The sequence below is a fragment of the Caretta caretta genome, chromosome 3 (genome assembly GCF_965140235.1).
Source record: "Caretta caretta isolate rCarCar2 chromosome 3, rCarCar1.hap1, whole genome shotgun sequence".
NCBI classification, from domain to species: domain Eukaryota; kingdom Metazoa; phylum Chordata; order Testudines; family Cheloniidae; genus Caretta; species Caretta caretta.
Window position 1 is genome coordinate 179,903,361 of NC_134208.1, and position 26,346 is coordinate 179,929,706.

Genomic DNA, 26,346 nt, shown 5'->3' on the forward strand with positions numbered 1-26,346 from the left:
CCTTCTCTACCACCTCTTATGAGTTTTTCTTCAGGAGAGGTGATCTGGGCTAAGAGAGCGGGATGAACAAGAAAAGATGAGGGGTTGCCTCCTCCCAATGGGAAAACGGTGGGATATCAGCAGTAGCGAATCACTGGGGGAAGATGAAGTTGTTATTTGTTAACAAATGGCATAAAAGGGCATAAAACGTTGCAACAGAGGGCATGAGATTTATAGGTTCAGGAAACCATTATAGCTACCACTTGGCAGGCAGAGGTGAATCTGTAGATAGATAGCCTGTAGCCTGTCCACTTGCTGCTGCAGAAGTTCCTCAACATGCTCTCTAAAAACAGGCTGGTGCGCTCTGCCTTTTTTTGGTTTGCTTCTACTCAGGATAGATAGGGTTTGAATAATAACCAAAAAAATAGCATGTAAGAATTTTTCATTTTCATCTCTAAGTTCTGTTGCTGTATCACAAGCATTGGTTAGTAATATGAATGTTAAAGAGAAATTATATACTTTCAGGTCATGGTTATTTTGTCAAAATTGCATTAAAGTTAGCTAGGATGTTGCCACAAATACTTAATCAAAATGTAGTGATGTGTCATTGATTATAAAAATCCATAAATAGTGTAGCCAGGGTGCTTTATCTCCAAAGTAACATTATGTCTAAGAAAAATTGACACTTGGAAGTTTCTTAAAAACAACCTACTAAATTCATTATTTTCAATACTATGGTGATCTATTGATGAGCAGATTGGTTTGTAGGAGAGTAACCCATTAAGTCAGGGGTGGGCAAACTTTTTGGCCCGAGGCATGCAAAACTGTATGGAGGGCTGGGTACGGAAGGCTGTGCCTCCCCAAACAGCCAGGACCCCGCTTCCTATCTGCCCCCTCCCCCTGACTGCCCCCCTCAGAACTCCAGACCCATCCAACCCTCCCCCCCCCTCCTTGTCCCCTGACCATCCCCTCCTGGGACCCTCCACCCCAAACTGCCCCCCTGGGACCCCACCCCCTATCCAAACACCCTGCTCCCTGTCCCCTGACTGCCCCCCCGCCCCTTATTCACACCCCTGCCCCCTGACAGGCCCCCTGGGACTCCACCCCCTATCCAACCACCCCATGCTCCCTGTCCCCTGACCGCCCCCCCCGAACCTCCGCCCCATCCAACCACCCCCTGCTCCCTGTCCCCTAACTGCCCCCCCGGGACCCCATACCCCTTATCGAACTCCCCCGCCCCCTTACTATGCAGCTCAGAGCAGCAGGAGCTTACAGCCCCGCCGCCTGGCCGGAGCCAGCCGTGCTGCACTTGCGGCGGCATGGCTGCAGGGGAGGGGGGCTAGCCTCCCTGGCCAGGAGCTCAAGGGCCAGGCAGGACGGTCCTGTGGACCAGATGTGGCTCGCGGGCCATAGTTTGCCCACTTCTGCATTAAGTGATCTAAAGGCAAGTTTTTGTGTGAGTAAAAGTTAGGAGAACAACATTTTGAGGCAAGTAGTCTACAATCATATTTACATTACCTTCTGATTTATTTTCCTTCTGTCTTTGTCACCCTCTTTTTTGACTCACCTTTCTGCTACTTAGTACCTTTTTTCTATTCAGGTTAGGCTGCAAATCGCAGGGAAAAATAGTGCTGTTTTTCCAGTAGGAAAGACTTTACTAGTGTTTCTTAGTGAGTGGCAAGGATTGTGCATTCATACTGAGTGAGAGAGGCTAGGATCACATTATTATAGTCTGTCTCACTCTCTTCAAGCTCAATAGTTAGAGCACTTTTATTAATATTATTATTGGTTATTACTTTTCTTATCATAGCAAAATTAGCCTGTCAGCAATGGGTGCAACAAAAATGGTGCTGAACATAATTTAACTGCAAGTGTAGCCAAGGAATTCAGAACCAGCCCAGAATCTGTGGCTAAAATCAACCTAACTCACTTTCTGAAATTAAGCTGAAAAGGGTTTGTCCTTGGTGTATTTGCATTTAAACTGTTCAGCACCAGTTTCGTTTCACTTGTTGGTGACACCTGTTGTCAGTAACAGGACATTTGCTGGTGTAGACAAGGATCTCAGGCAAGAAGCCGCACTACTGTTCTTATATTGTTTTGAGTGCAGATTGTCCTTTGGACCTATGTTGAACAAAGAAGGAAGATATTGTTCCTCAGGTGGACAGACAACCAACTTGTTCTTCCCTGTATTCTCTATTATGGAAAACTTGTCTTATGAAAGGAGACTCAAGGAGCTTGGCGTGTTAACATAACTAAAAGAAGGTTGAGGGGAGATATGATTGCTATCTATAAATATATCAGAGGGATAAATACCGGAGAGGGAGAGGAATTATTTAAGCTCAGTACCAGTGTGGACAAAAGAACACATGGATATAAACTGGCCACCAGGAAGTTTAGACTTGAAATTAGACAAAGGTTTTTAACCATCAGAGGAGTGAAGTTTTGGAATTCTTCTAAGGGAAGCAGTGGGGGCAAAAGATCTATCTGGCTTTAAGATTAAACTTGATAAGTTTATGGAGGAGGTGGTATGATGGGATAACATGGTTTTGGTAATTAAATATTCATGGTAAATAGGCCCAGTGGCCTGTGGTGGGATATTAGATGGGGTGGGATCTGAGTTACCCAGGAAAGAATTTTTCTGTAGTATCTGGCTGGTGAATCTTGCCCATATGCTCAGGGTTTAGCTGATCGCCATATTTGGGGTCAGGAAGGAATTTTCCTCCAGGGCAGATTGGAAGAGGCCCTTGAGGTTTTTCGCCTTCCTCTGTAGCATGGGGCACGGGTCACTTGCTGGAGGATTCTCTGCTCCTTGAAGTCTTTAAACCACGATTTGAGGACTTCAATAGCTCAGACATAGGTGAGAGGTTTTTCACAGGAGTGGGTGGGTGAAATTCTGTGGCCTATGTTGTGCAGGAGGTCAGACTAGATGATCATAATGGTCCCTTCTGACCTTAGTATCTATGAATCTATGAATTATGCTTACTTTAAATATAATTTGCAAATATGTAACCAAAAATTAGCTAAATGTATTTTTATGTTCTGAATGGCTCAGGTAGATAAGGGAGGCCTTTGGCATGTAATTAACTCTAAACAGACTTTGTCTTTCATTTCAGTATCCTCAAAGTCAAGCTGGCCAGCTCCTGCCACACTTAACATTGCATCTGCTGTGGTGCCTTGTTGGGAAAAATAGAGCTATCTCAGTGGCTCACGTAAGTGTAATTGTTTATTATATAGCGTGGTTTGCAAAGTGTTTTTTGTGTTGTTTTATATTTCAAAGGGTATAAAAATAATAAGAAAGACACCATAAAACTGTGCTATATAATGAAAGGGAAAAAAAACACTTACCTGAGCTATCATGAGTCAGTTCCATGCCCCAGCATGGTTCTTCAAAGCCTCTGAAATTAAGGCATGCATTGTGCGAGGGTCTGGCGGCTGAAAGAGGGGTCAGCTGGTGTGGCTTTGCAGAGGCTGAAATGAGGTGAAGAGTGCATTTCTTTATACAATCTATTTAGGGTTTTCAGAACATCATAATATATGTAGTTGGGCGTGTTAAGAAAATATTCTCAGCTCACCTTTTAAATTCTACCTCTATACCCCTTGAGCTGTAAATGCCATTAGAGAGAATTTCAGTTGAACTCCACAATTTAAGATGTTTCTATAATTGTGTAAATTACCATAAGTAAAGTGTAACTGTCTGTCTATGGTCTAAACAACTCTGAAGTAGGGGTCAGTCATTGAGAGTAGAGCAACTTTTTTGGCTTGTAAGAAAGGCAGGATGGGAAGAAGACAGATTCATATGAACAAAGGGCACTGTGAGGCCCTCTGATGTAGCCAATACACTGGCCTGCTCCCTGTAGATGTATGGGTAGCTGTTCTATTTTAAATAGAATTCCTATGTGAATAAGTGGAAGTTTTTAGTCTCTAGAATTGTCCAAGTGAGTCGGGTTGGAGAGGGTAAAGAACAAAAATAAAGAAAATAAAAAAAGGAATACTGTGTATAGGAGAAAACATTCAAGAACGATTCATCTCTCTGAATGTGACCCCTGTAATGCCACCAAAGACAGCAAGACTTATGGTGATAGCCTGGGCAAGCAGTAGCTGTGCACAGGGCTGCTTTAACTTTTGCACCTATTCAATTTTTCAAAGATTTAAAAACATTTTAGACAAGATAGTATCAACAGCTTGCTCCAGAGGCCAAGCTCTTTCCTGCTTCCCTCAGCTGGAAATGCATAACCTCGTATCTCTACCAAAATGTTAAAATGTGCAACACATTCAAGGAGGCAGAATCACAACTTCTCCTGATTTGCCTCTGTCATCAATTTTAATGAACAGCTGAGATATATGGACATAAAAAAAAAAATGGAGAAGAACCTCTCACTTCGCTGTTTTTGCCTTCTAGTTCAACAATTTTGCTTTTAAAGCCAAACAGTTTTTATTTCAATATAGTGTAAGAAAGCGCTCTGAAGTTTTGGTTTTCTGTTAGTACAGTTTATATGCAATATCAAAATTTGGTAAAACGGACCTCTCAGTAGCATTCCTACTGTCTTACCTGGCCAATGGCAATCATGTTTCCAGCTGCTGTAACCAACCTCAGGAGAAAGATAATGTATCCTCACAAGTGCACAGAGCAGCGGAGTTTTGACTGTAAACAAGGGTAGTTTACTAACTTGTTTTCAGCAGCAGGTGAACTGTGAGACACACGTGACTATTCCGTATAGTGGCACAAGTTGGTGGCTGGATAAGTACATAAGTGGCTATTTTCAGTCTGTGGTGGTTTTTTCTTGAGGTGAGCCCCTTGTCTGATGGGAGTGGTAATGGGGTTCTAGGTTAGCATGTTGTCAGCTAGTTCCAAGGTCAGTGAATAGTAGAGGTCTCTGAAAAGGTATGTTTGAGTTAATATAGAGGCATACAAGTGTTAATATGCTCCTTTTTAGTTAGAGACTCTTTATACCAAAGTCAAGTTTTAAGTATCCTGTAGGGTTGGACCAGGGGTCTCAAAGTCCTGGCCCACGGGCCTTCTGTGGCCTGAGAACCTCCCCACTGAGGCCCATGGAGGAGAGACGCATGCAGCCACGCTACCCACTCTGTCTGCTGCAGGTGCCACCCCCCACAGTTCCCATTGGCTGGGGGTGAGGGACAGAGATACCATCACTAGTCATCGGGCAGAGTTAGCCATGGAGGCAGCATCATTAGTTGCCAGGCAGAGTCAGCCATGGAGGCAGTGTAACTTTTTTCCACAGTGTATATAAACAAGTCAAAATACTGAACACAACTATCTGATGCCCACCTTGCTGCAATTCTGAAAGTTTCAACTGCTCAGTCACTGAGGCCAAACATCAACAAACTGACAGAACTGAAGTGTTGCCTGGTGTCTGGCAAACACTAAAACTCTCTGGCAAGTGAAGAATTGTATAAAGTTGTATGACAGTTTTATTATTTCTAAGAAATCTGAAATAAAAAATACAATATTATCGTTTTCTGAACACCATCGTCAGTTACATTGTTGGCCCACTGGGAGAATTTGAGGACGGGCACTGGCCCTAAGGTAAATTGAGTTTGAGATCCCTGGTTTAGACAAACTTTATATTGGATGTGCACACTTAACATATATGACAAAGAATCTACCTGGAGTGATTTCAGTGACCAAGTCCTTCCTTTCTGATAGGTGCACAGAGTGGTACTAGAGTAAGGGAAATGAACAGTGACTTAGTCCTTCACATGTGAGGTACCACAGGAAGTTGTTTATCCTCCTAAGAGCATAAGAGCTGCTGAAGAAGGTTGTGAGGCATTTTGGTCTGTGGTAATGTTTGTATGGTGATGGTACTTAGTTCTAGGTTTCTTATTCATCAGATTCAGTTCGTTCAGTTTCTTTGCTTCCGTAGCATCTGCCCAAAATAGGGTCAAATGAGAATGGGTTGGCTGATAATTAATCTGGTTAAAACAGAGATGTATTTGTTTGGTTGGTAATCTAGAGAAATTAGTGAGGGTTGTAACTGCTCCACTTATTCATGAAATGAATCCCATCCATGCCAAAACAGCTTGGGGTAATTTGAACCCAAGATTTCTCTTGGATTCCCAACTAGCAAAAGGGGTTCATACAGCTTTTAGAATCTGTGGTTGGTTGAAGTGTTGCAGCCTTTCCTCACTGAAGCAGATCTCACGAGTCATCCATGACTCTATCACTTTCAGGCTTAGGCTACTTCATTGTCTCACAGTTAGGGTTATCCTTGAAGACCACTTGGAAACTTTAGCTAATGCTGAATGCAGTAGCAACATGCTCACAGCGCAGTGCATCGGCCATGAGCACATTAGGCCTGTGTGCCATCCACTTTACTGGCTTCCCATCTGCATCTGATTACAATTCAAATAATTAGTTTTAATCTACAAAATCTTCTGTGGTATGGCATTTAGCTGTCTTAGAGTTTGCAGCTCTTTCTGTGCACCAACATGTCAGCTGAGGTCTGCTGAGGAACTTCTGCTCACGGTCTTTATGTGATTCTGGATTAGAGGTAGGGATTTGTGATTTGTTTTGGAACTTTACTACCTCTGTCATATCCCAAGTTTGCTTCATTGCGAAGTGCAAGACCCCTGTCTTTGACAAAGCTTTCATTGTAATGAAAGCTACCTCTTTTACAGAAGAACAGCCATACTGGGTCAGACCAAAGGTCCATCTAGCCCAGTATCCTGTCTTCTGACCGTGGCTAATGCCAGGTGCTTCAGAGGGAATGAACAGAACAGGTAATCATCAAGTGATCCATCCCCTGTTGCCCATTCCCAGCTTCTAGCAAACAGAGGCTAACGACACCATCCCTGCCAATCCTGGCTAATTGCCATTGATGGACTCTATTATGAACTCCATGAATTTATCTAGTTCTTTTTTTAACCCTGTTATAGTCTTGGACTTCACAACATCCTCTGGCAAAGAGTTCCACAGGTTGACTGTGGGTTGTGTGAAAAAATACTTCCTTTTTTTTGTTTTAAACCTGTTGCCTTTAGTTTCATTTGGTGACCCCTAGTTCTTATGTTATGAGAAGGAGTAAATAACACTTCCTTATTTACTTTCTCCACACCAGGTATGATTTGAGAAACCTCTGTCATATCCCCCCTAACTAATTCATATCAGCCTAACTCTAGAAAAACTACTGACTGACTAGAATCATAGAATATCAGGGTTGGAAGGGACCTCAGGAGGTCATCTAGTCCAACCCCCTGCTCAAAGCAGAACCAATCCCCAACTAAATCATCCCAGCCAGGGCTTTGTCAAGCCTGACCTTAAAAACTTCTAAGGAAGGAGATTCCACCACCTCCCTAGGTAATGCATTCCAGTGTTTCACCACACTCCTAGTGTAAAAGTTTTCCTAATATCCAACCTAAACCTCCCCCACTGCAACTTGAGACCATTACTCCTCCTTCTGTCATGTGCTACCACTGAGAACAGTCTAGATCCATCCTCTTTGGAACCCCCTTTCAGGTACTTGAAAGCAGCTATCAAATCCCCCCTCATTCTTCTCTTCCACAGACTAAACAATCTTATTACGTAAAAGAATAAATGGACACAAATCAGATGTCAAGAATTATAACATTCATAAACCAGTCGGAGAACACTTCAATCTCTCTGGTCACGCAATCACAGACATGAAGGTCGCTATCTTAAAACAAAAAAACTTCAAATCCAGACTCCAGCGAGAAACTGCTGAATTGGAATTCATTTGCAAATTGGATACTATTAATTTAGGCTTAAATAGAGACTGGGAGTGGCTAAGTCATTATGCAAGGTAGCCTGTTTCCTCTTGTTTTTTCCTACCCCCCCCCCACCCAGATGTTCTGGTTTAACTTGGATTTAAACTTGGAGAGTGGTCAGTTTAGATGAGCTATTACCAGCAGGAGAGTGAGTTTGTGTGTGTATGGGGGTGGGGGGGATGTGAGAAAACCTGGATCTATGCAGGAAATAGCCCGACTTGATTATGTAAAGAGTTGTCACTTTGGATGGGCTAGCACCAGCAGGAGAGTGAATTTGTGTGGGGGGGTGGAGGGTGAGAAAACCTGGATTTGTGCTGGAAATGGCCCACCTGTTGATCACTTTAGATAAGCTATTACCAGCAGGACAGTGGGGTGGGAGGAGGTATTGTTTCATATTCTCTGTGTGTATATAAAGTCTGCTGCAGTTTCCACAGTATACATCTGATGAAGTGAGCTGTAGCTCACGAAAGCTCATGCTCAAATAAATTGGTTAGTCTCTAAGGTGCCACAAGTACTCCTTTTCTTTTTGCGAATACAGACTAACACGGCTGTTCCTCTGAAACCTAAACAATCCCAGTTCCCTCAGCCTCTCCTCCCCAATCATTTTTTAAAAAAGGAGTACTTGTGGCACCTTAGAGACTAACAAATTTATTTGAGCATAAGCTTTCGTGAACATGGCTGCTAATCTGAAACCAATAATTTTTGTTGCCCTCCGCTGGACTCTTTCCAATTTTTCCACATCCTTCGTGTAGTGTGGGGCCCAAAACTGGACACAGTACTCCAGATGAGGCCTCACCAATGTCGAATAGAGGGGAACGATCACGTCCCTCGATATGCTGGCAATGTCCCTACTTATACATACAGCTTAAGTTTAGAAGTGTGTGCAACAAGAGTGATGTAGTGGTGGGAGTCTGCTATAGACCACCGGACCAGGGGGATGAGGTAGATGAGGCTTTCTTCCGGCAGCTCACGGAAGCTACTGGATCGCATGCCCTGATTCTCATGGGTGACTTTAATTTTCCTGATATCTGCTGGGAGAGCAATACAGCGGTGCATAGACAATCCAGGAAGTTTTTGGAAAGCGTAGGGGACAATTTCCTGGCGCAAGTGCTCGAGGAGCCAACTGGGGGGGCGCTTTTCTTGACCTGCTGCTCACAAACCGGGTAGAATTAGTGGGGGAAGCAAAAGTGGATGGGAATCTGGGGGGCAGTGACCATGAGTTGGTTGAGTTCAGGATCCTGACACAGGGAAGAAAGGTAAGCAGCACGATACGGACCCTGGACTTCAGGAAAGCAGACTTCGACTCCCTCAGGGAACGGATGGCCAGGATCCCCTGGGGGACTAACTTGAAGGGGAAAGGAGTCCAGGAGAGCTGGCTGTATTTCAAGGAATCCCTGTTGAGGTTACAGGGACAAACCATCCCGATGAGTCGAAAGAATAGTAAATATGGCAGGCGACCAGCTTGGCTTAATGGTGAAATCTTAGCGGATCTTAAACATAAAAAAGAAGCTTACAAGAAGTGGAAGGTTGGACATATGACCAGGGAAGAGTATAAAAATATTGCTCGGGCATGTAGGAATGATATCAGGAGGGCCAAATCGCACCTGGAGCTGCAGCTAGCCAGAGATGTCAAGAGTAACAAGAAGGGTTTCTTCAGGTATGTTGGCAACAAGAAGAAAGCCAAGGAATGTGTGGGCCCCTTACTGAATGAGGGAGGCAAACTAGTGACAGAGGATGTGGAAAAAGCTAATGTACTCAATGCTTTTTTTGCCTCTGTTTTCACTAACAAGGTCAGCTCCCAGACTGCTACGCTGGGCATCACAAAATGGGGAAGAGATGGCCAACCCTCTGTGGAGATAGAGGTGGTTAGGGACTTTTTAGAAAAGCTGGACGTGCACAAGTCCATGGGGCCGGACGAGTTGCATCCGAGAGTGCTGAAGGAACTGGCGGCTGTGATTGCAGCGCCATTGGCCATTATCTTTGAAAACTCGTGGCGAACCGGGGAAGTCCCGGATGACTGGAAAAAGGCTAATGTAGTGCCAATCTTTAAAAAAGGGAAGAAGGAGGATCCTGGGAACTACAGGCCAGTCAGCCTCACTTCAGTCCCTGGAAAAATCATGGAGCAGGTCCTCAAAGAATCAATCCTGAAGCACTTGCATGAGAGGAAAGTGATCAGGAACAGCCAGCATGGATTCACCAAGGGAAGGTCATGCCTGACTAATCTAATCGCCTTCTATGATGAGATTACTGGTTCTGTGGATGAAGGGAAAGCAGTGGATGTATTGTTTCTTGACTTTAGCAAAGCTTTTGACACGGTCTCCCACAGTATTCTTGTCAGCAAGTTAAGGAAGTATGGGCTGGATGAATGCACTACAAGGTGGGTAGAAAGCTGGCTAGATTGTCGGGCTCAACGGGTAGTGATCAATGGCTCCATGTCTAGTTGGCAGCCGGTATCAAGTGGTGTGCCCCAAGGGTCGGTCCTGGGGCCGGTTTTGTTCAATATCTTCATAAATGATCTGGAGGATGGTGTGGATTGCACTCTCAGCAAATTTGCGGATGATACTAAACTGGGAGGAGTGGTAGATACGCTGGAGGGGAGGGATAGGATACAGAAGGACCTAGACAAATTGGAGGATTGGGCCAAAAGAAATCTGATGAGGTTCAATAAGGATAAGTGCAGGGTCCTGCACTTAGGACGGAAGAACCCAATGCACAGCTACAGACTAGGGACCGAATGGCTAGGCAGCAGTTCTGCGGAAAAGGACCTAGGGGTGACAGTGGACGAGAAGCTGAATATGAGTCAGCAGTGTGCCCTTGTTGCCAAGAAGGCCAATGGCATTTTGGGATGTATAAGTAGGGGCATAGCGAGCAGATCGAGGGATGTGATCGTCCCCCTCTATTCGACATTGGTGAGGCCTCATCTGGAGTACTGTGTCCAGTTTTGGGCCCCACACTTCAAGAAGGATGTGGATAAATTGGAGAGAGTCCAGCGAAGGGCAACAAAAATGATTAGGGGTCTGGAACATATGAGTTATGAGGAGAGGCTGAGGGAGCTGGGATTGTTTAGCCTGCAGAAGAGAAGAATGAGGGGGGATTTGATAGCTGTTTTCAACTACCTGAAAGGGGGTTCCAAAGAGGATGGCTCTAGACTGTTCTCAATGGTATCAGATGACAGAACGAGGAGTAATGGTCTCAAGTTACAGTGTGGGAGGTTTAGATTGGATATTAGGAAAAACTTTTTCACTATGAGGGTGGTGAAACACTGGAATGCGTTACCTAGGGAGGTGGTAGAATCTCCTTCCTTAGAGGTTTTTAAGGTCAGGCTTGACAAAGCCCTGGCTGGGATGATTTAACTGGGAATTGGTCCTGCTTTGAGCAGGGGGTTGGACTAGATGACCTTCTGGGGTCCCTTCCAACCCTTATATTCTATGATTCTATGATTCTATGATTCTATGATCCCAAAATGCCATTGGCCTTCTTGGCAACAAGGGCACACTGTTGACTCATATCCAGCTTCTCATCCACTGTAACCCATAGGTCCTTTTCTGCAGAACTGCTGCCGAGCCATTTGGTCCCTAGTCTGTAGCGGTGCATGGGATTCTTCACTTGTCCTTGTTGAACCTCATCAGATTTCTTTTGGCCCAATCCTCTGATTTGTGTAGGTCCCTCTGTATCCTATCCCTACCCTCCAGCCTATCTACCTCTCCTCTGAGTTTAGTGTCATCTACAAACTTGCTGAGGGTGCAATCCACACCATCCTCCAGATCATTTATGAAGATATTGAACAAAACCGGCCCGAGGCTTCATATATGACCACTGCAGCCTGATAACTAGAAAACAAGTTGGAATTGTGGAATAATTTTTGCTATTAAGTGTTGGCAATAAATATATAAAACAGATACCGAGCAGCTTGATTTTAATAAGCTAAATTGACTGTAGACCAGGGGTGGGCAAACTATGGGCTGGATCTGGCTCCGCACGCTGCCCTCGCCTGCAGGCACCGCCCCCCGCAGCTCCCATTGGCCGGGAACAGGGAACTGTGGCACTCTGTCCTGCACCCCAACCCCCTGCCCCAGCCCTACATTCATGGCCCTGCATGCAATTTCCCCACCCAGATGTGGCCCTCTGGCCAAAAAATTTGCCCACCCCTGCTGTAGACAGAGATGGGAAAAATAAAATTGGATTGAAAATTTAGTAAACATGACCTAAGAAGAACGTAACACTGAGAATCATTTTGTAGAAACTCTTTTTTTTTTTCAGTGTGATTCTGTGAGGTCCTCTATGGAATTTTACAAATTGTTACTTTGCACTTTATAGGATTTATAAGTCTTTTAAAATTTTTACAAATATTTCCTAAGCTTAGGAACTCTCCAAGAAATTATGTCCTTAAGATTGTATCACGCCTATTTGACAGATAAGAGATCATGTAATCTCTTTGTTCCTCAATTACCTGTGAGTTACAGAGTGTATTGGTGGTAGAGCTACAAGTAGACCCCAGAACTCCTGACTCTGTTCTTTCCTGTAATCAACAATCACTTTCTTTTTTATGGGTATTTCATTTTCAGAGGTGTCTGCAATACTGGTACACTAGTAAGAGTCGTCACGTACTGTAGTTCCACTTTCTTGTCCTCATGCTGAATGTGTGGGTAAATGCGAAGTTGCCTCTCGGGCTAGTGTGGCTGATTGTGATCTCTCATCACAGAGTGTAATCAGGAGTATGTCTACTGAGGTTGATGTAGTTTTACACCAATGTGGACTAAGGACTTAACTTCCATATGCACAATTTTTTTTTGTGTTTTTAAGTTAAAAATTATTGAGGAAGAGGAGAAATTAAAGTTACTAGCAGATGTTTCCTTAATTATGGTTTCCATAGATTTCCACCTGCTGGAGAAAGAGATGTGAGTTTTGCTGTACATTGGAACTTTTATTCCCTGTGAAACCACATTATCAGATTGATAGTACTTTATCTCCATTATCCATGTAGTGACTGTCATATTCTTAAATGATGGTTATCAATGTCTCCATCTTGGAGCTTATAAATGTTTTGCTTCACAAAGAGGCAACACTGGATATAATTTCTGTTTCATATGCAGAGCCTTAGAGAGTAGTTTTGTGTGTTTGGATTTAGATCTGTAATCAAAGCTGCACAGTCACTCAAAGTGAATTAGTTTTGATGTCTGTTGTGGGGCTGTAAAACAATTCTGACTACTGAGGTGAAAATTTGATGACTAAACCACTGAGCTGACCAGTTCCTTCAATTCTGCCTCTTTGGTAAGAGTAATTTTTTACTACTCTGTTTGAAGCTGTAGAAAATGGACATCCAGAAATTATAAAGCTTCTACTCCAACACGGAGCAAATATTAATGGATCCCATTCTTGGTCTGGATGGAATTCTTTGCACCAAGCTTCTTTTCAGGTAACCTATAAATTTATTATTTCATTTCCATGTAAATAGTGTGTTTTACCCTTTTAAAATGACAGGTTGTACAGTTTTTGCTTCTTACTCTGGTGATTTATGATTGTTAGGCTAGGGCAGAAAAGGCAGTCTAAATGCTAATGATCATTCTGAATATGTCATACTATGCTACAGCAGCTATAGAAGGTGTTGGGCAGCAATGATTATTTAAATATTAAAAGTACTGCATGTACTTAAGAAGTGATCAGATATAACATTTGGGAAGTAAATCTGTTATAAGATACAATGAAAGTCTTCCCCAAAAAATTAAGTGTATCAGATGAGGTCAACCTGGTCTCTTCTCAATTTTTTTTTAATCCAGCATAAAAATTTATCAGATTTATAGTTCTAATATGCTAATTTAATTCTATTTATATTTATTGGACTGGGTAAATGTGCAATATGAAATTAAACCTATCTGATGATTCTGCCACAGACTTTCAGAATACCATAGAATATTGAATGTACTCTATATTTTAGATTTCTACACAGAGTAAGAATGAAAAAGTAGGGTTATATCAATTCCACTGCTTTTTTTTCTAACAAAACAAAAATATATTTATTTCAGGGACATACTGAAATAATAAAATTGCTTCTTGAAAAAGGAGCAAACAAGGAATGTGTGGATGACTTTGGAATCACACCTCTGTTCATTTCTGCTCAGTATGGGAAGCTAGAGAGTTTACGAGTACTTCTATCACATGGTAATTTTCACCTTTCATTTAGCATTGGTAATATTTTTATAATGTTAGTGAAACATCAGCTATGAACTGGTATGTGAAATTATTACAAAATTAAATTTTGCTATTCCGGTATCTTGCCTTGCTTTCCCTTGAGTCAGACCAAGAAACAGGACATAAAACATAAGTGCTCGTCTACAGCTGAAATGCTACAGTGACACAGGTGATCCACCTCACCAAAAGGCAGTAGGTAGGTCGATGGAAGAATTCTCGGGTTGACTTTGCTCTTTGCTCTTATGTGCACCGGGAGTTAGGATTTTTTTACACCCCTGACTGACTTAGTCGGGTCGACCTGACTTTTTAGTTAGACCAGGCCTAAGTAAAGACCTAACCTCGGTAAAGATTAAGGGTCTGATTGTGAAACCCTTAATTACACTGAGTAGTCCTTTAGTTCAGTGGTTTTCAAACTAGGGGTGCCGCTTGTTCAGGGAAAGCCCTTGGTGGGCCGGGCCGGTTTGTTTACCTGCCGTGTCCACAGGTTTGGCTGATCGCAGCTCCCACTGGCTGCGGTTCGCCGTTCCAGGCCAATGGGGGTTGCAGAAAGTGGCACAGGCCAAGGGACGTGCTGGCAGCCCTTCCCGCAGCCCCCATTGGCCTGGAGCGGCGAACTGCGGCCAATGGGAGCTGTGATCAGCTGAACCTGTGGATGCAGCAGGTAAACAAACCGGCCCGCCCCGCCAGGGGCTTTCCCTGAACAAGCGGTGCCCCTAGTTTGAGAACCACTGCTTTACTACTTGAGAAGTCCAATTCATTTCTATGGATTACTGCAGGAGCAATATACTACTCAGCGTGATTAAGGGTATCACAGTCTGGCCCTAAAGTTACAGTAGTAATTTCTTCAGAATCTCATACCAGCAGATCTTGGTGTGCATCTCTGAATAGTATGCTCTCACTAACCTTCCCACACAATCAAATGAAAATTAAACAGTCATTACTATTAAACTGTTGAGCACCCTAAACCTGACCAAAACATCACACACAGGTCAACAGCTCTAGCATCTCAATACTTGTGGGGCACTATCTCCAGAAAGTAATTTCTAACAAAATATTAACTAAATCTTTGCAATTTCTCCACAATGTCTATCATTTATCTGGTATTGCCCTATTCTACTGCACAGTGAGACAAGTACCTCCCAATCTCATACAAAGTAATTTCTCTCATTTTACAGTAGGAGTAAGAAACCTAATGTAAAGTTCATCTGTAAAGGTGTAAATAAAAGTAATGACTCTGTGGTTTATAATTCTGTTTATTAAGTATCTTCTACTATCAATGTATAATGCAGTGCTATACCAGAGTGCAAGCCCAACAATCTGCCAGCATAGCAGGATTATTGGCATGTTGAATGATGGGAATGTCTTCCTTTGAATGGAAGAAAGTGGTTCAGCTCTCCAGTGTGTAATGTTATTTTAGAGTTTGTTTAATTTATTAGATGCTAATTACTTGCAGTGTGCTGAGAATTGCATATTTTTCTGTATTTGTGATTAACTTTATGTTAATGCTTTACATCATTCATTCACTCTGTAACCTCAGCAGGGTTTCAAGTGACCCTAAAGGAGAATTTTAAGGGACTAGCATTTGACAGTGTTTTCTTCCTGTCAAATTTAAATGAAAACCAAAAATACTTTGAGAACTTCAGTTCTAATCACTTTAGTGTATGGGCAATTTGAAAACATGTAGCAGGTTAGTAAAATAAATATGATTCTTCTTCAAGTGCTTGGTCATGTGGATTCCATTGTAGGTGTGTGCGCGCGCCCACATGCACAGTCGTTGGAGACTTTTGCCTTAGAGGTGCCTGTAGGGCCAGCTATGGTGCCCTCTGGAGTGCCACGCTCATGTGTTGGTATATCAGGTGCCGCCGGTCCTGCGCCCTTTCAGTTCCTTCTTACTGCCCGGGGTGGTCAGTCAGAGCACCTCTGTCCCTTGCTTCTCAAGTGGTCAGCGGTTTCTCTTCTATCTTAGCCTTGTGCTTCTAGGTGTAAATAGTTTAATCATTTGTTAGTTAGTTGTTAAGTACCCATTAAGTGTTTAGTTAGTGTCCCGGCAGGGACTTTGCCCCAGGTGGGGCATGCCCCAGTCTCCGGGTTTCAAGCCCTGCTTTTTGTGTAATGGGCCTATGTCTGGCAATGACTTACAAAAGGATTCACTCCTGGGGAGTTCCTCCCCCCAAAAGGACCTGCCACCGACTCCAGGAAGTGGTAGAGGGCCCAAGCCGACAGCATAGTCGATGCGCTCTGAGCCCCCAGCGCCTAGAGAGCTGAGAGTGCCTCTGTCACAGCTGGCACCATATGAGGCAATGAAACCGCCTAAGGCTCCCCATGAGGGCAAGCCCGCCAGCAAGGCCTCGCACAAAACAAGCGAGTGCCACTGGTCCCCAGGGCCAAGACAGAGCCCTAGGTTGCCACGTTCTTGATCTCCACATCAGCCCAGGTCTCCGGCTCACCGCTACGAGTCATCAGCTCCGCGCTCCCGATCCCTGTCTTCGTGCCGGAGCTCACCCAGGCATCGATCTCCCCAGCACTAGTCTTCATCGCGGTGTTGGTTGCCGTTGCTGAGACCTTGAGGTTACTCCCTGGCATGGCACCACTAACCCTACTCCTGGCACCGGTTGGACCGTTCCCAGCACCGGTCACTGGCGGTGACAGTGAGCCGCCAGACCCAAGCCTCCACAGCCCCGCCTTGTTCACTGGAGGGTGACAACTTCTCCGGCTCGGAGGCGCATTTCAGTCCCTCACTCAGACAGCATTGTGATTGGGCTCCGGAGGGTGCATTCGCGGCATTGGTGCTGATCTGGCAGCAGGGCCAGTGGCTTACCCAAAATGGCCTTATTGGAATGTCTGGGTGTTCCCATCATGCCATTGCCCCGCTCCCGCCAGCCCTCAGTCACCAGACAGGCCAAAGTTGGCATCCACAACAACGATGACACCGGGTTTGGTGCAGGACACTCCGGCAGCCGCCGTGGATGAGGAGCCGGTACCCCTCCTTCCCCCCAAGGCCACCCTCTCTGACGGGCGAGGACACCACCAGACCACCCCCGGTCATCCAATTAACCTCCTCCTCTCCAGATGAGGCAGTGGCAGGCCCCTCCAGAGCTAGCCTGAGAGACAGTTTTAGGGAGCATCAGGCGCTGCTCCGCAGGGTGGCTTCCAACTTGGGCCTGAAGGCAGAGGAGATGCAGGAGCAGACAGACACATTGTTTAATGGGCTCTCAGCATCTGCCCTGGCCTGCATCGCGCACCCGGTACACGGGGGGGCGGGGAGGGGCGGGTCCTGAATATTCCCAAAACCGTCTGGCAAACCCTGTCCTCCATCCTGCCCACCTCTAAGAGGGCGGAAAAGAAGTACTTCATCTTCACAAAGGGGTTCGAGTACTTGTGCACCCACCCATCACTGGGATCGTTGGTTGTGGCGGCGCCAATGAGAGGGACAAACGGGCTCACCAGTTCCACCCCTAAAACTAAGGAGGCCAAAAGGCTGGATTTGTTTGGTTGCAAAATTTATTCTATGGCCAGCCTCCAGTTTTGGGTGCTGAACCGCCAAGCCCTCTTGGGTTGCTATAATTTTAACTTGTGGGACAGCATGACCTACGACCCATGACCTTCACATCAATGTCAGGGAGCTCAGAGCGGTTCGCCTGGCCTGTCAGACTTTCTTGCCCCACCTGGAAGGCAAGGTGGTGCAGGTCCTGATAGACACTAGTGCCACAATGTATTACATCAGCAGGCAGGGTGGCGCCAGGTCTTGGACCTTTGTCAGAAAGCGCTCAGCCCCTGGGACTTTCGTGTGTGGCATGCCATTCATTTGGTGGCTGCCCACCTGCCCGGAACCAAGAACGTCCTGGCAGATTGCCTCAGCAGGGCCTTCTCTTTTCACCACAAATGGTCGCTCCATCTGGAGGTGGTCAGCCTAATCTTCTGCAAGTAGGGGATTCCCCGGGTGGACCTGTTCGCGTCCTAGCAGAACAGGAAGTGCCATGTGTTCTGTTCTCTGCTGGGCAGAGACAAGGGCTCCCTGTTGGACGCCTTCCTGATCCCGTGGTCGGGAACTCTGATGTATGCCTTCCTGCCGATACCATTAATCCACAAAGTCCTGCTAAAGGTGAAGCAAGACAAAGCGACAGTCATCCTCATAGTCCCAGTGTGGCCTCGTCAGCACTGGTTCGGCATGTTGCTGAGTCTTTCGGCAGCCACCCCACTGCAGCTGTGTCTTCAGCCAGATCTGCTGTCCCAGAACCATGGTCATCTACTGCAGCCAAACCTGGCGGCGCTGCACTGGATGCCTGGCTACAGTGTGGCTAAGTGGCAAAGAACGGCAGTGTTCCACTGGTGTCCAGCAGGTCCTGCTGGGCAGCAGGAAACCCTCCACCAGGGCTAGCTACGTGGCAAAGTAGAAACGGTTCTCATGTTGGGCCTCTGGTCACCACATTTGTGCAGAAGAGGCCCCACTGCAGGACATCCTGGACTATTTGCTGCACCTTAAGCTCCAGGATCTGTTGCTGTCTTTGGTCTAGGTACACCTGGTACACCTGGTGGCCATTCAAGGCAGGTTGGTCTTCGCCCATCACATGATGGCACGGTCATCCTGCTTCCTCCTGTTTCTCTCCTGGAGGGTCTCCATTCCATTACCGCCCTCCTGCCCCTCTGTTGGCAAGAAGGAACTGAGAGGGTGCAGGGTCGGCAGTGCCTGATATACAGTGCCATGAGTGCGGCACTCCAGAGGGTGCTACAGCTGGCCCTACAGATACCACTAAGGCCAAAGTCTCTGACGACTGCACATGTGGGTGCATGCACACCTAGAATGGAATGGACATGAGCAACACATCTCGAAGAACAACAGTTACGAAAGGTAGGTAACCGTTTTTTCTTTAATACCTGTGGAAAAACTTCTGAATGATGAAGCAATTTTGTGAAGGCCAGTGCCTAATTAATGCTGTAATTTGTTTATTCACTTTTCTGTTTTAGCTCTGTTATGATAATCAGGCATCGTATTATATGTTTTATTCTGTTAGGTGCAAATGTCAATTGTCAAGCCAAGGACAAAGCCACTCCATTATTCATTGCTGCACAGGAAGGCCATGCTAAGTGTGTGGAACTATTGTTATCAAAAGGGGCCAATCCAAATCTCTACTGTAATGAGGAGGAATGGCAGTTGCCTATTCATGCAGCAGCCCAAATGGGCCATAGCAAGTAGGTGATATAAAAATCTAATAAACGATTCTGCTTACTAAATGGTAATCAAGAATGAGAATTTTCAACTATAAATGGAAGGGAATTAATGTTTTATGGACTCTGTTTTTTCGTTTAGAATTTCTAATTCTCTTCACATTACAGTTTCAAAGCCTGACCCTGCAGCTCTTGTCCATGTGGAACTCCCATTGAAGTACAGTAAGCAGACATTTTGCATCGGAGCCTGATCCAACTCCCATTGAAGTCAGTGGATGTCCCACAGAGAGAGGGGCTGCAGGATCAGACATCTGCTCACCTGATAAGCATATTACTATTTTGTTTATTTTATGTTTTAGGTGTAAATAATGATAAAATATGCTTGTCCAAAACTCTTTAGGAGCCCTTAATGAGAAATACAGTTGTAAATGATAACCATAGAGCAGCAAAAATAATCATCTACAAATAATGAATAACTAAATGAGCCAGTAAATCAAAGCAGCAGAACAATCCCTTTAATCCACCCAAGAACATATCTCCACCCCCTCCTCCCAAACAGCCAAAAAAAAAAAAAAGTGCTTTAGTAGTAGTGTAGGTCATCAGATTTGAGGTATTTCACAGCAAGGTTGGGGGAGAAGCAAGTTTCAGACCCCCAGGTTCTCACAGCGATCCCTCTGCCGGTAGCCTCCATCTCTTTTATAAATGGGGGATCCAACTAGAGTGGGTCCACTGAGCACAGTTTTGGCTGTATATTACAGGGAAAGAGGCACATTCTCATTTTCCAGGCCATTTAGGGCTCTGTAGTTCATGATCAACACCTTAAACTCTACCTGAAGAGCCAGCGCAGTTCCCGGAGCACTGGTGCCGCATGTTTCCACAGAGGTGCCCCACTTACTAAATGAGCTGCTGCACTCTGCACCAGCTTCAGTCTGTGAATGATTTTAAGGTGTAGACCTATGTAGAGTGCATCTTGGGGGAGGGAAGGGGAGTACGGAAAACAGTGACAAGGTCCATTTGTGAAATAAAGGATGCAACTTCCTAGCCAGCCTGGTTATAGCTGTCTAACCGTCTCTGTGGGGGGTCTAACATCATCAAGTATCAAGCTCTGATGACCAGTGGCAGAAACCCTCAGTCAAAAGGGCTGATATTGCCTCTGCCATGTCCTCCAGCTGCTTCACCCAAGCCACAATCACCTGAGCCTTGTTTGGACTGAGCTTCAGCCAGCTCACTCTCATCCATTCTCCACCCTCAAGAAAGCATTGGCTGAGGAAACCTCATTGTCTGGGGTGTCATAGATGAGGGGTTCTCAAACGGGGTCGTGACCCCTCAGGGTGGTTATATGGGGCTCATGAGCTATCAGCTTCATGGGGCTGACAGCTCCCAGCCCCCATTAAATTAAATTACCCACCAGTTTTTAAAGTAAAGGAGGGAGTCACACTTAGAGGCTTGCTGTGTGAAAGGGGTCACCGATACAAAAAGTTTGAAAACCACTGAGAGAGACCCATACATTTGGTTGCCATCAGTATACTGAAAACACTGCACGCCCATATATGTCTGGTTTGGGTGGGGAAGAGAGATGTCAGCATGACATACTGCAGTAACCTGCACTTGAGAGCCCTTTGGGAAGAGGAGCAAGTGCCCGTAATTATGTGGTGCAATCTAGGCAAGAGAAAACAAAGCTACAGAAGAGCAGAACTCTCCTCTCCCACCAGTGTTTGTAGGTGAGTGAACAGCATTTCACAATCCGTGGAATGTAATAATATCTGCATGGGAGCCTGATCTTCATCTATTGCCAGGAGATCATTGACCAACATGACCAGTGAAGTTTCTGTGTTCCAACTGATAAGGGAAGAGACGTTTCAGAGGAATCTAGATAGCATGAGAGATGTCTCGCCACAACTACTATCTTACTCAAAAATGGAAGATGAATTGGCAAGATTGTCAAGGCATGGCTCCTTGAGCAAAGACTGTATTAATACTTCCTTCAAAGCAACAGGCAGGCTGCTCTCTCTAAGAGAAGCTTTGACAATTTCCATCTGCAAAGTACCCGGTACTTCCTTACTGATCTTTATTAATCAGGAAGGATATGGGTTCAAAGTACAGGGTGTGACATCAAATTCTCCCACCACATCCAATGCTTCACTGAGTGCCACGGGGCTGAATTCAAGAATCCCCTTTGTCTACAGTTTGTTAAACCAAACCCCCAGATCTGAACGCCCATTCCTACTACTTTGTAAAAGTCTAGATCCAAACTTTGAAGAACAGGCTTATCTCTATATCAGTGTAAACCAATCCCTGACTAAAACTAATTAGAATCTGAGATATTATTACAAATACATCAATTCCAGCTAATTTTGAATAACAAATCGTAAAAGATGTTTAGAAAATAATTTCAGTTTAAATTTGCAGATAGTTTTACATTGATGATACTAACAGTTCCATATGCTTAAGCATATTAGAAATTTTTTATGTCAAAATGTCTGATATTATGAATGTTCTTTTTTTTACATATTTATTTAATTAAAAGGATGTGATTTCAGTTCAGGTCTGATTTTGTTTTAAACAATAATGTCCATGGGAAAAATAGCCAGGAAAAATAACATCTAACTGTTCCATATATGTGAAAAGATTCCACAATAAACATAGTTTTAAATGTTACAGCATTTTAGGATTACTAATACCAGTTACTGATCGGACCTGTGACACACAAAAAGACAAAGTGAGCCCTGTCTATTCAGCAGTTTATGGTGGTAATGAAGAGTGCTTGGAAATGTTACTTAAAGAAGGCTACAGCCCAGATGCTCAGAAGTGCCTAATCTTTGGCTGCATATCACCTATGTGCATGGTTTTCCAAAAGAAGTATGTATATCTCTTGTGTTTTTTCATTGTCATAGGTTAACTATACTGCTATTAATCTCAGGCTTACTTTTTAAAATTTATACATTTTTTCCCCCTTCTCAAGTCTTGAGACTACAGAGTAAACCTTAAGTACCTCTATAGTGCACTAGCTCTGGGTCACATACGTGAGCTAAAGAACCTTGCTAAAATCTCCTTTGGGAAGCTCTGTTCTTTGAAAAGGAGTCTTGTAGAACATAATTGCAGTCTAGTTTCCTGGCTTTCAAAAGGCCTTATCAACCATCTCTGTCCTCTGGGAACTTGACATGATGCTGTAATTGAATCAAACAGATTCTTAATTAGCTAGATTCTTTTCAGTATGATTAAGTTCTTGGAAAATACTATTTTACTTTCTGTGTATGCCAGTCTTTTGTGTAAAAACAAAGCAACATAAAATTGTTTTAGGCAAGTGCCCCCCCCTCCCCCGTCCTCCTGCCCAAATCTCAGTGTTCCTGGGACAAGACTGTCCCATACCCTGAAAGCAGCAGGTGTTGTGAACTACCAAAGAGTTTATACTTAGATGATAAATCCCTTGAGATCATGATCACTGTGTCCCATTTGTTCTGTACAGTGTGTATGACGCATGCTGTTGGTGCTTAACGAATGGTTATTTGAAACAACAGAGGAAAAATTGTAAAATGTAACTACTGTTACTCACATTTTAACTTTAATTTACTTGATATTGAAAGTATATTCATGGGGCAGGACTCCCTTCTGCCCTTCAGTTCACTATTTTGTAGTTATTAATTTTATTAATAAAATTGGTAAATCTCTTCTTCCACCTAATTCTGTATATAGTTGGGTTTGTGGGACCTTTGAACAATAAAATCAACATGATAATTATCTCATTTTTCTGTATATACTGTTCCCTCCTCCCAAAACTTGTCCTTAAAGACAATTCATTACACGTTGAACCAAATCTGGATACCAGTGAAAATAATGGTGCAGGATTAGCCCCCAAAACACTTCTTGGGAACTCTGAGCTTCACATATTATTCTGAGCTACGTTTTACAAAAGGTATATATGTATGATAGATTTAAATTGGGATACCGAATACAGATAATTTAATGGATCTGATGTTGGACTTGGCTTTGGGATGCTAGGGCTATTCAGTTCTTGCACATATTGGAGAATAATATTTGATAAAAACAGACAAATTATTTTTGCAATAACTACATTTATTCTTAATTTAATACTTTGACAGAATGCAATTGTAACTTGTTTTTTATGTACTGTATATCACAGCAATATTATGCGTAGTAATGACGCGTGGCTAATGTGCTTTTTTTAAAGGGAAATTGTTTAGGCTATTAAATCAGATCTACTTAAAAATCACATTCTAACAGAAGAATGACTCTTGAACACAGGGTTAAATTATTTCCTGGCACAGTGCCACTGAAGTCAAGGAAGTAATGGGAGCAGAGAATTTGGCTTATCTCTAATTTTAAAAAATGCATCACTTAGTTGATCCAAAACCACCACTTTTTGGTGCTGTCTGCATTTTGTGCATTCAGCGCTTTCAGCTCCTCATTCTGATTTCTTGCCTTGTCCTGATTGGGCAAAAGGCATAACTGCAGCAAATTTCCAGCAGAAGTTTTTTCAGCGGGGAAAAAAAATTATGTGCAGCACATGAATTATGTGCATGCGCGCAGTGATGCAGAATCCCCCCAGCAGTAAATGTTGGTGGAGAAGCCTTATTTTTAGACTGCTATGTTTGAAAATATTAGACTACATGTATACAAATAATTCATAAAATCTTTATTAATGTATTGCAAGTTTAAATAACTTCATTTTTTGCTGACACAATGTTAGCTTCTGGTGCTGCAGACACTTACGCACATGCATAACTAGAAGCAGATAAGTAGTCCCATATAAGTCAGTGGAACTGTTCATGTGAGTAAAGTTATGTGCCTGTTGAGTGTTTGCAGGATCAGGACCTGAATTTATTTTTTTTCATCTCTGGCAGTTTTGTAAAATTCAAATAAGATACCACAGCAGTATTGACATGTTTCGGGGGTTGGGAATACTGGAATTTTGTTCCTTATTAATTTTAATCTAAAATTGCAATAGCATAGATTTTCAAAGTAGTTTTACAAAGCCTCAACCTAGTTTAAATTACAATTTAGATCACTCCATTAAAAAAACCCATGGATTTAAATTGGCTTGATTTAAATCACTCCACGCTGACTTGATCACATTAATTACTTGGAATTTTCTGAGAACATAGAGAATCTTCTAAGGGTCCATGTCTGAATTTTAAAAACCCTTCTAATTCCATATAGTAAATTTGAAGAATGTCTCCTGTGAAACCATCTTGTCTGATTAGCAGTTGGGGAAAATTAAAACCTGTTCAGTATAATTGGTGTTCTATGGAGAAAGTGTGTTTCATGTGCCAGAACCTCTTTCCCCTAAGGCTATTTTGTTTATTTGTCTATTTTTTTTTTTTGCCATCCCTTTCAGTTTGTATTTTCTTTATTTTGTTTTTCAGTTAGGGCTGTTATTGTGGCTTTGCCACAAATCCAGAGTAAGGGGCAGCACATAGTTGTGCTGATCCAGGAACAAACTCTTAGTCACAATCTGATCTCCCATTCCCCACTTGATCTGAGTGGGAATAATTTATGCCAACCCTATAAATGACACAGATTACTTCCCCTTCTATGTTGGTTCAGCTGTGCTGGCTAGAGCATTGGGCAGATAAAGTCCAAAGTTCTGCCCACTCTTGCTGCTATGGCGATACAGATAGATCATGTAGGAGAGTAATGGACACTTTACACCTCCTTGCTCCTCTGAATGGACATGTTACTAGGGTGATGATTGTACACCTTGAGATTTTTTTTCTTGTCTATCTTTCCTTTCTTCCTTCTTTGTCTCTTACTTTGCTTCCTTCTTTCCTCTGTTTTTCTCTTATTGCTTTTTCCAACCAGTCCTCTTTTCCCCTTCCACTTTCCCCTTATTTTTAAATGTTAGATTTTCATAATCTGCTGTATATATTATATGTTGTAAGGTCCCTTTATAATATGACATTACTAACCCTTTTTCCCCCCCACATAAAGCATCATGAACAAAATGTAGCAATCTACCCAAATCAAATTCAAATACAGACCCTTAAGGAAAAGACCCCTCTGTTTTTTAAGCAGCTTCTAAATGTTTCTTTTTAATTTACTGCTGTTGTCATTTGCTAAAGGAAGGTGCTGCTTCCCTGAGTGCTGATTCCAAAGTTACCATGGAACTATTTCGCCTTTGGTTATTTTTTTAAGGCAAAGATAATGATGACGACTGAATGTGATTTTGATCATTCATGAGGTACCATGTACCGGATATTTAAAGCAAGACAAAATGAAATTAATCAAATTATTTGTACAGTGCTTCAATAATAGGAGTTTATTCAGTTGCTAAATTACTAAGGTATAAAGTACATGGCTATCTATGATCATTTCCTGATTCCTACTATCAGATGAGCTGTATCCACACTACAGAAGACACATTTGTTGTTTCATATTATGAAAGTGGTAATTTGGTGATTACCTGGGAAGTTCTCTTATTGTTTAGGATGTTGGCTCTGGAGTGGTTGTAACCTTTGATAGGTAGGGAACTGGCAAAAGTGTTCTATGCTGAAGCTTTCAATAATGTCAGAATTTGTTATCTCTGACAGTTTGATATTGGTATTGGAGTGTGCATGCTGTACAGATTGATGTTTAATTAAATTATGCTCAAATGTTAAAATTTTCATGATGTTAAGCATATAGTGTGTGTATTATATATGCAGGGCTGGTTCCAGGCACCAGCATTCCAAGCAAGTGCTTGGGGCGGCAGTTAGAAAGGGTCAGCAGTTCCCCTAGCTGCGGTGGCAATTCGGCGGCAGCTTCTCTGTTCCGGCCACTGCCGCGGCAATTTGGTGGCAGCTTCTTCCCTTTGCTGGTCGCGGCGGCAGTTTTTTTCACTGCTTGGGGCCGCAAAAACTGTAGAGCCGGCCCTGTATATATGTGAAAGTTATAATGTGCATGCGTTTCTCTCATCATCAGTATTCTTGAGTGTTACATTCGTTCTTCTACAGGATAGTAAACTCTTAAAAAAACCCTCTCCAAGCATATTGTAAAATTGCTTCAAAAGAATCTCTCAATATGCGCCATGTATCTAGAAGCAGTTCAGAATTTTAATAAATAACCTGCCAGTTCAGTAATTTTCCCGAGTGAAAATGCTGCAGCAACATTTGGCTTAAATTTATTCCGCTTCAGCTAAAAGGGCATATTTCAGGGGAGGAAATCAGCAGGGACATAATTTCTTTTTAAACAGTGAAAGCATGTCCCTATGACTGTGCCTATTATAGCTAATATTTCTCTGGTCAGGCTGCAAATGATTTTGAATTGCTTGAGGCA

At 43.3% G+C, this 26,346-nt stretch overlaps 1 protein-coding gene across 3 annotated transcripts in view; it reads left to right on the plus strand.

Moving 5' to 3' along the window:
* The window catches only part of ASB3 (ankyrin repeat and SOCS box containing 3), a 133,027-nt gene that overhangs the window by 79,618 nt on the left and 27,063 nt on the right, over positions 1–26,346 (plus strand). For 2 of the 3 annotated variants that reach the window (XM_048842870.2, XM_048842869.2), the window contains 4 exons: positions 13,023–13,135; positions 13,743–13,878; positions 18,921–19,098; positions 21,736–21,933. In XM_048842870.2, coding sequence (XP_048698827.2) covers positions 13,023–13,135; positions 13,743–13,878; positions 18,921–19,098; positions 21,736–21,933 — 625 coding nt within the window. The remainder of the gene's footprint in view (positions 1–13,022; positions 13,136–13,742; positions 13,879–18,920; positions 19,099–21,735; positions 21,934–26,346) is intronic. The other variant, XM_048842871.2, reaches the window with a different exon arrangement.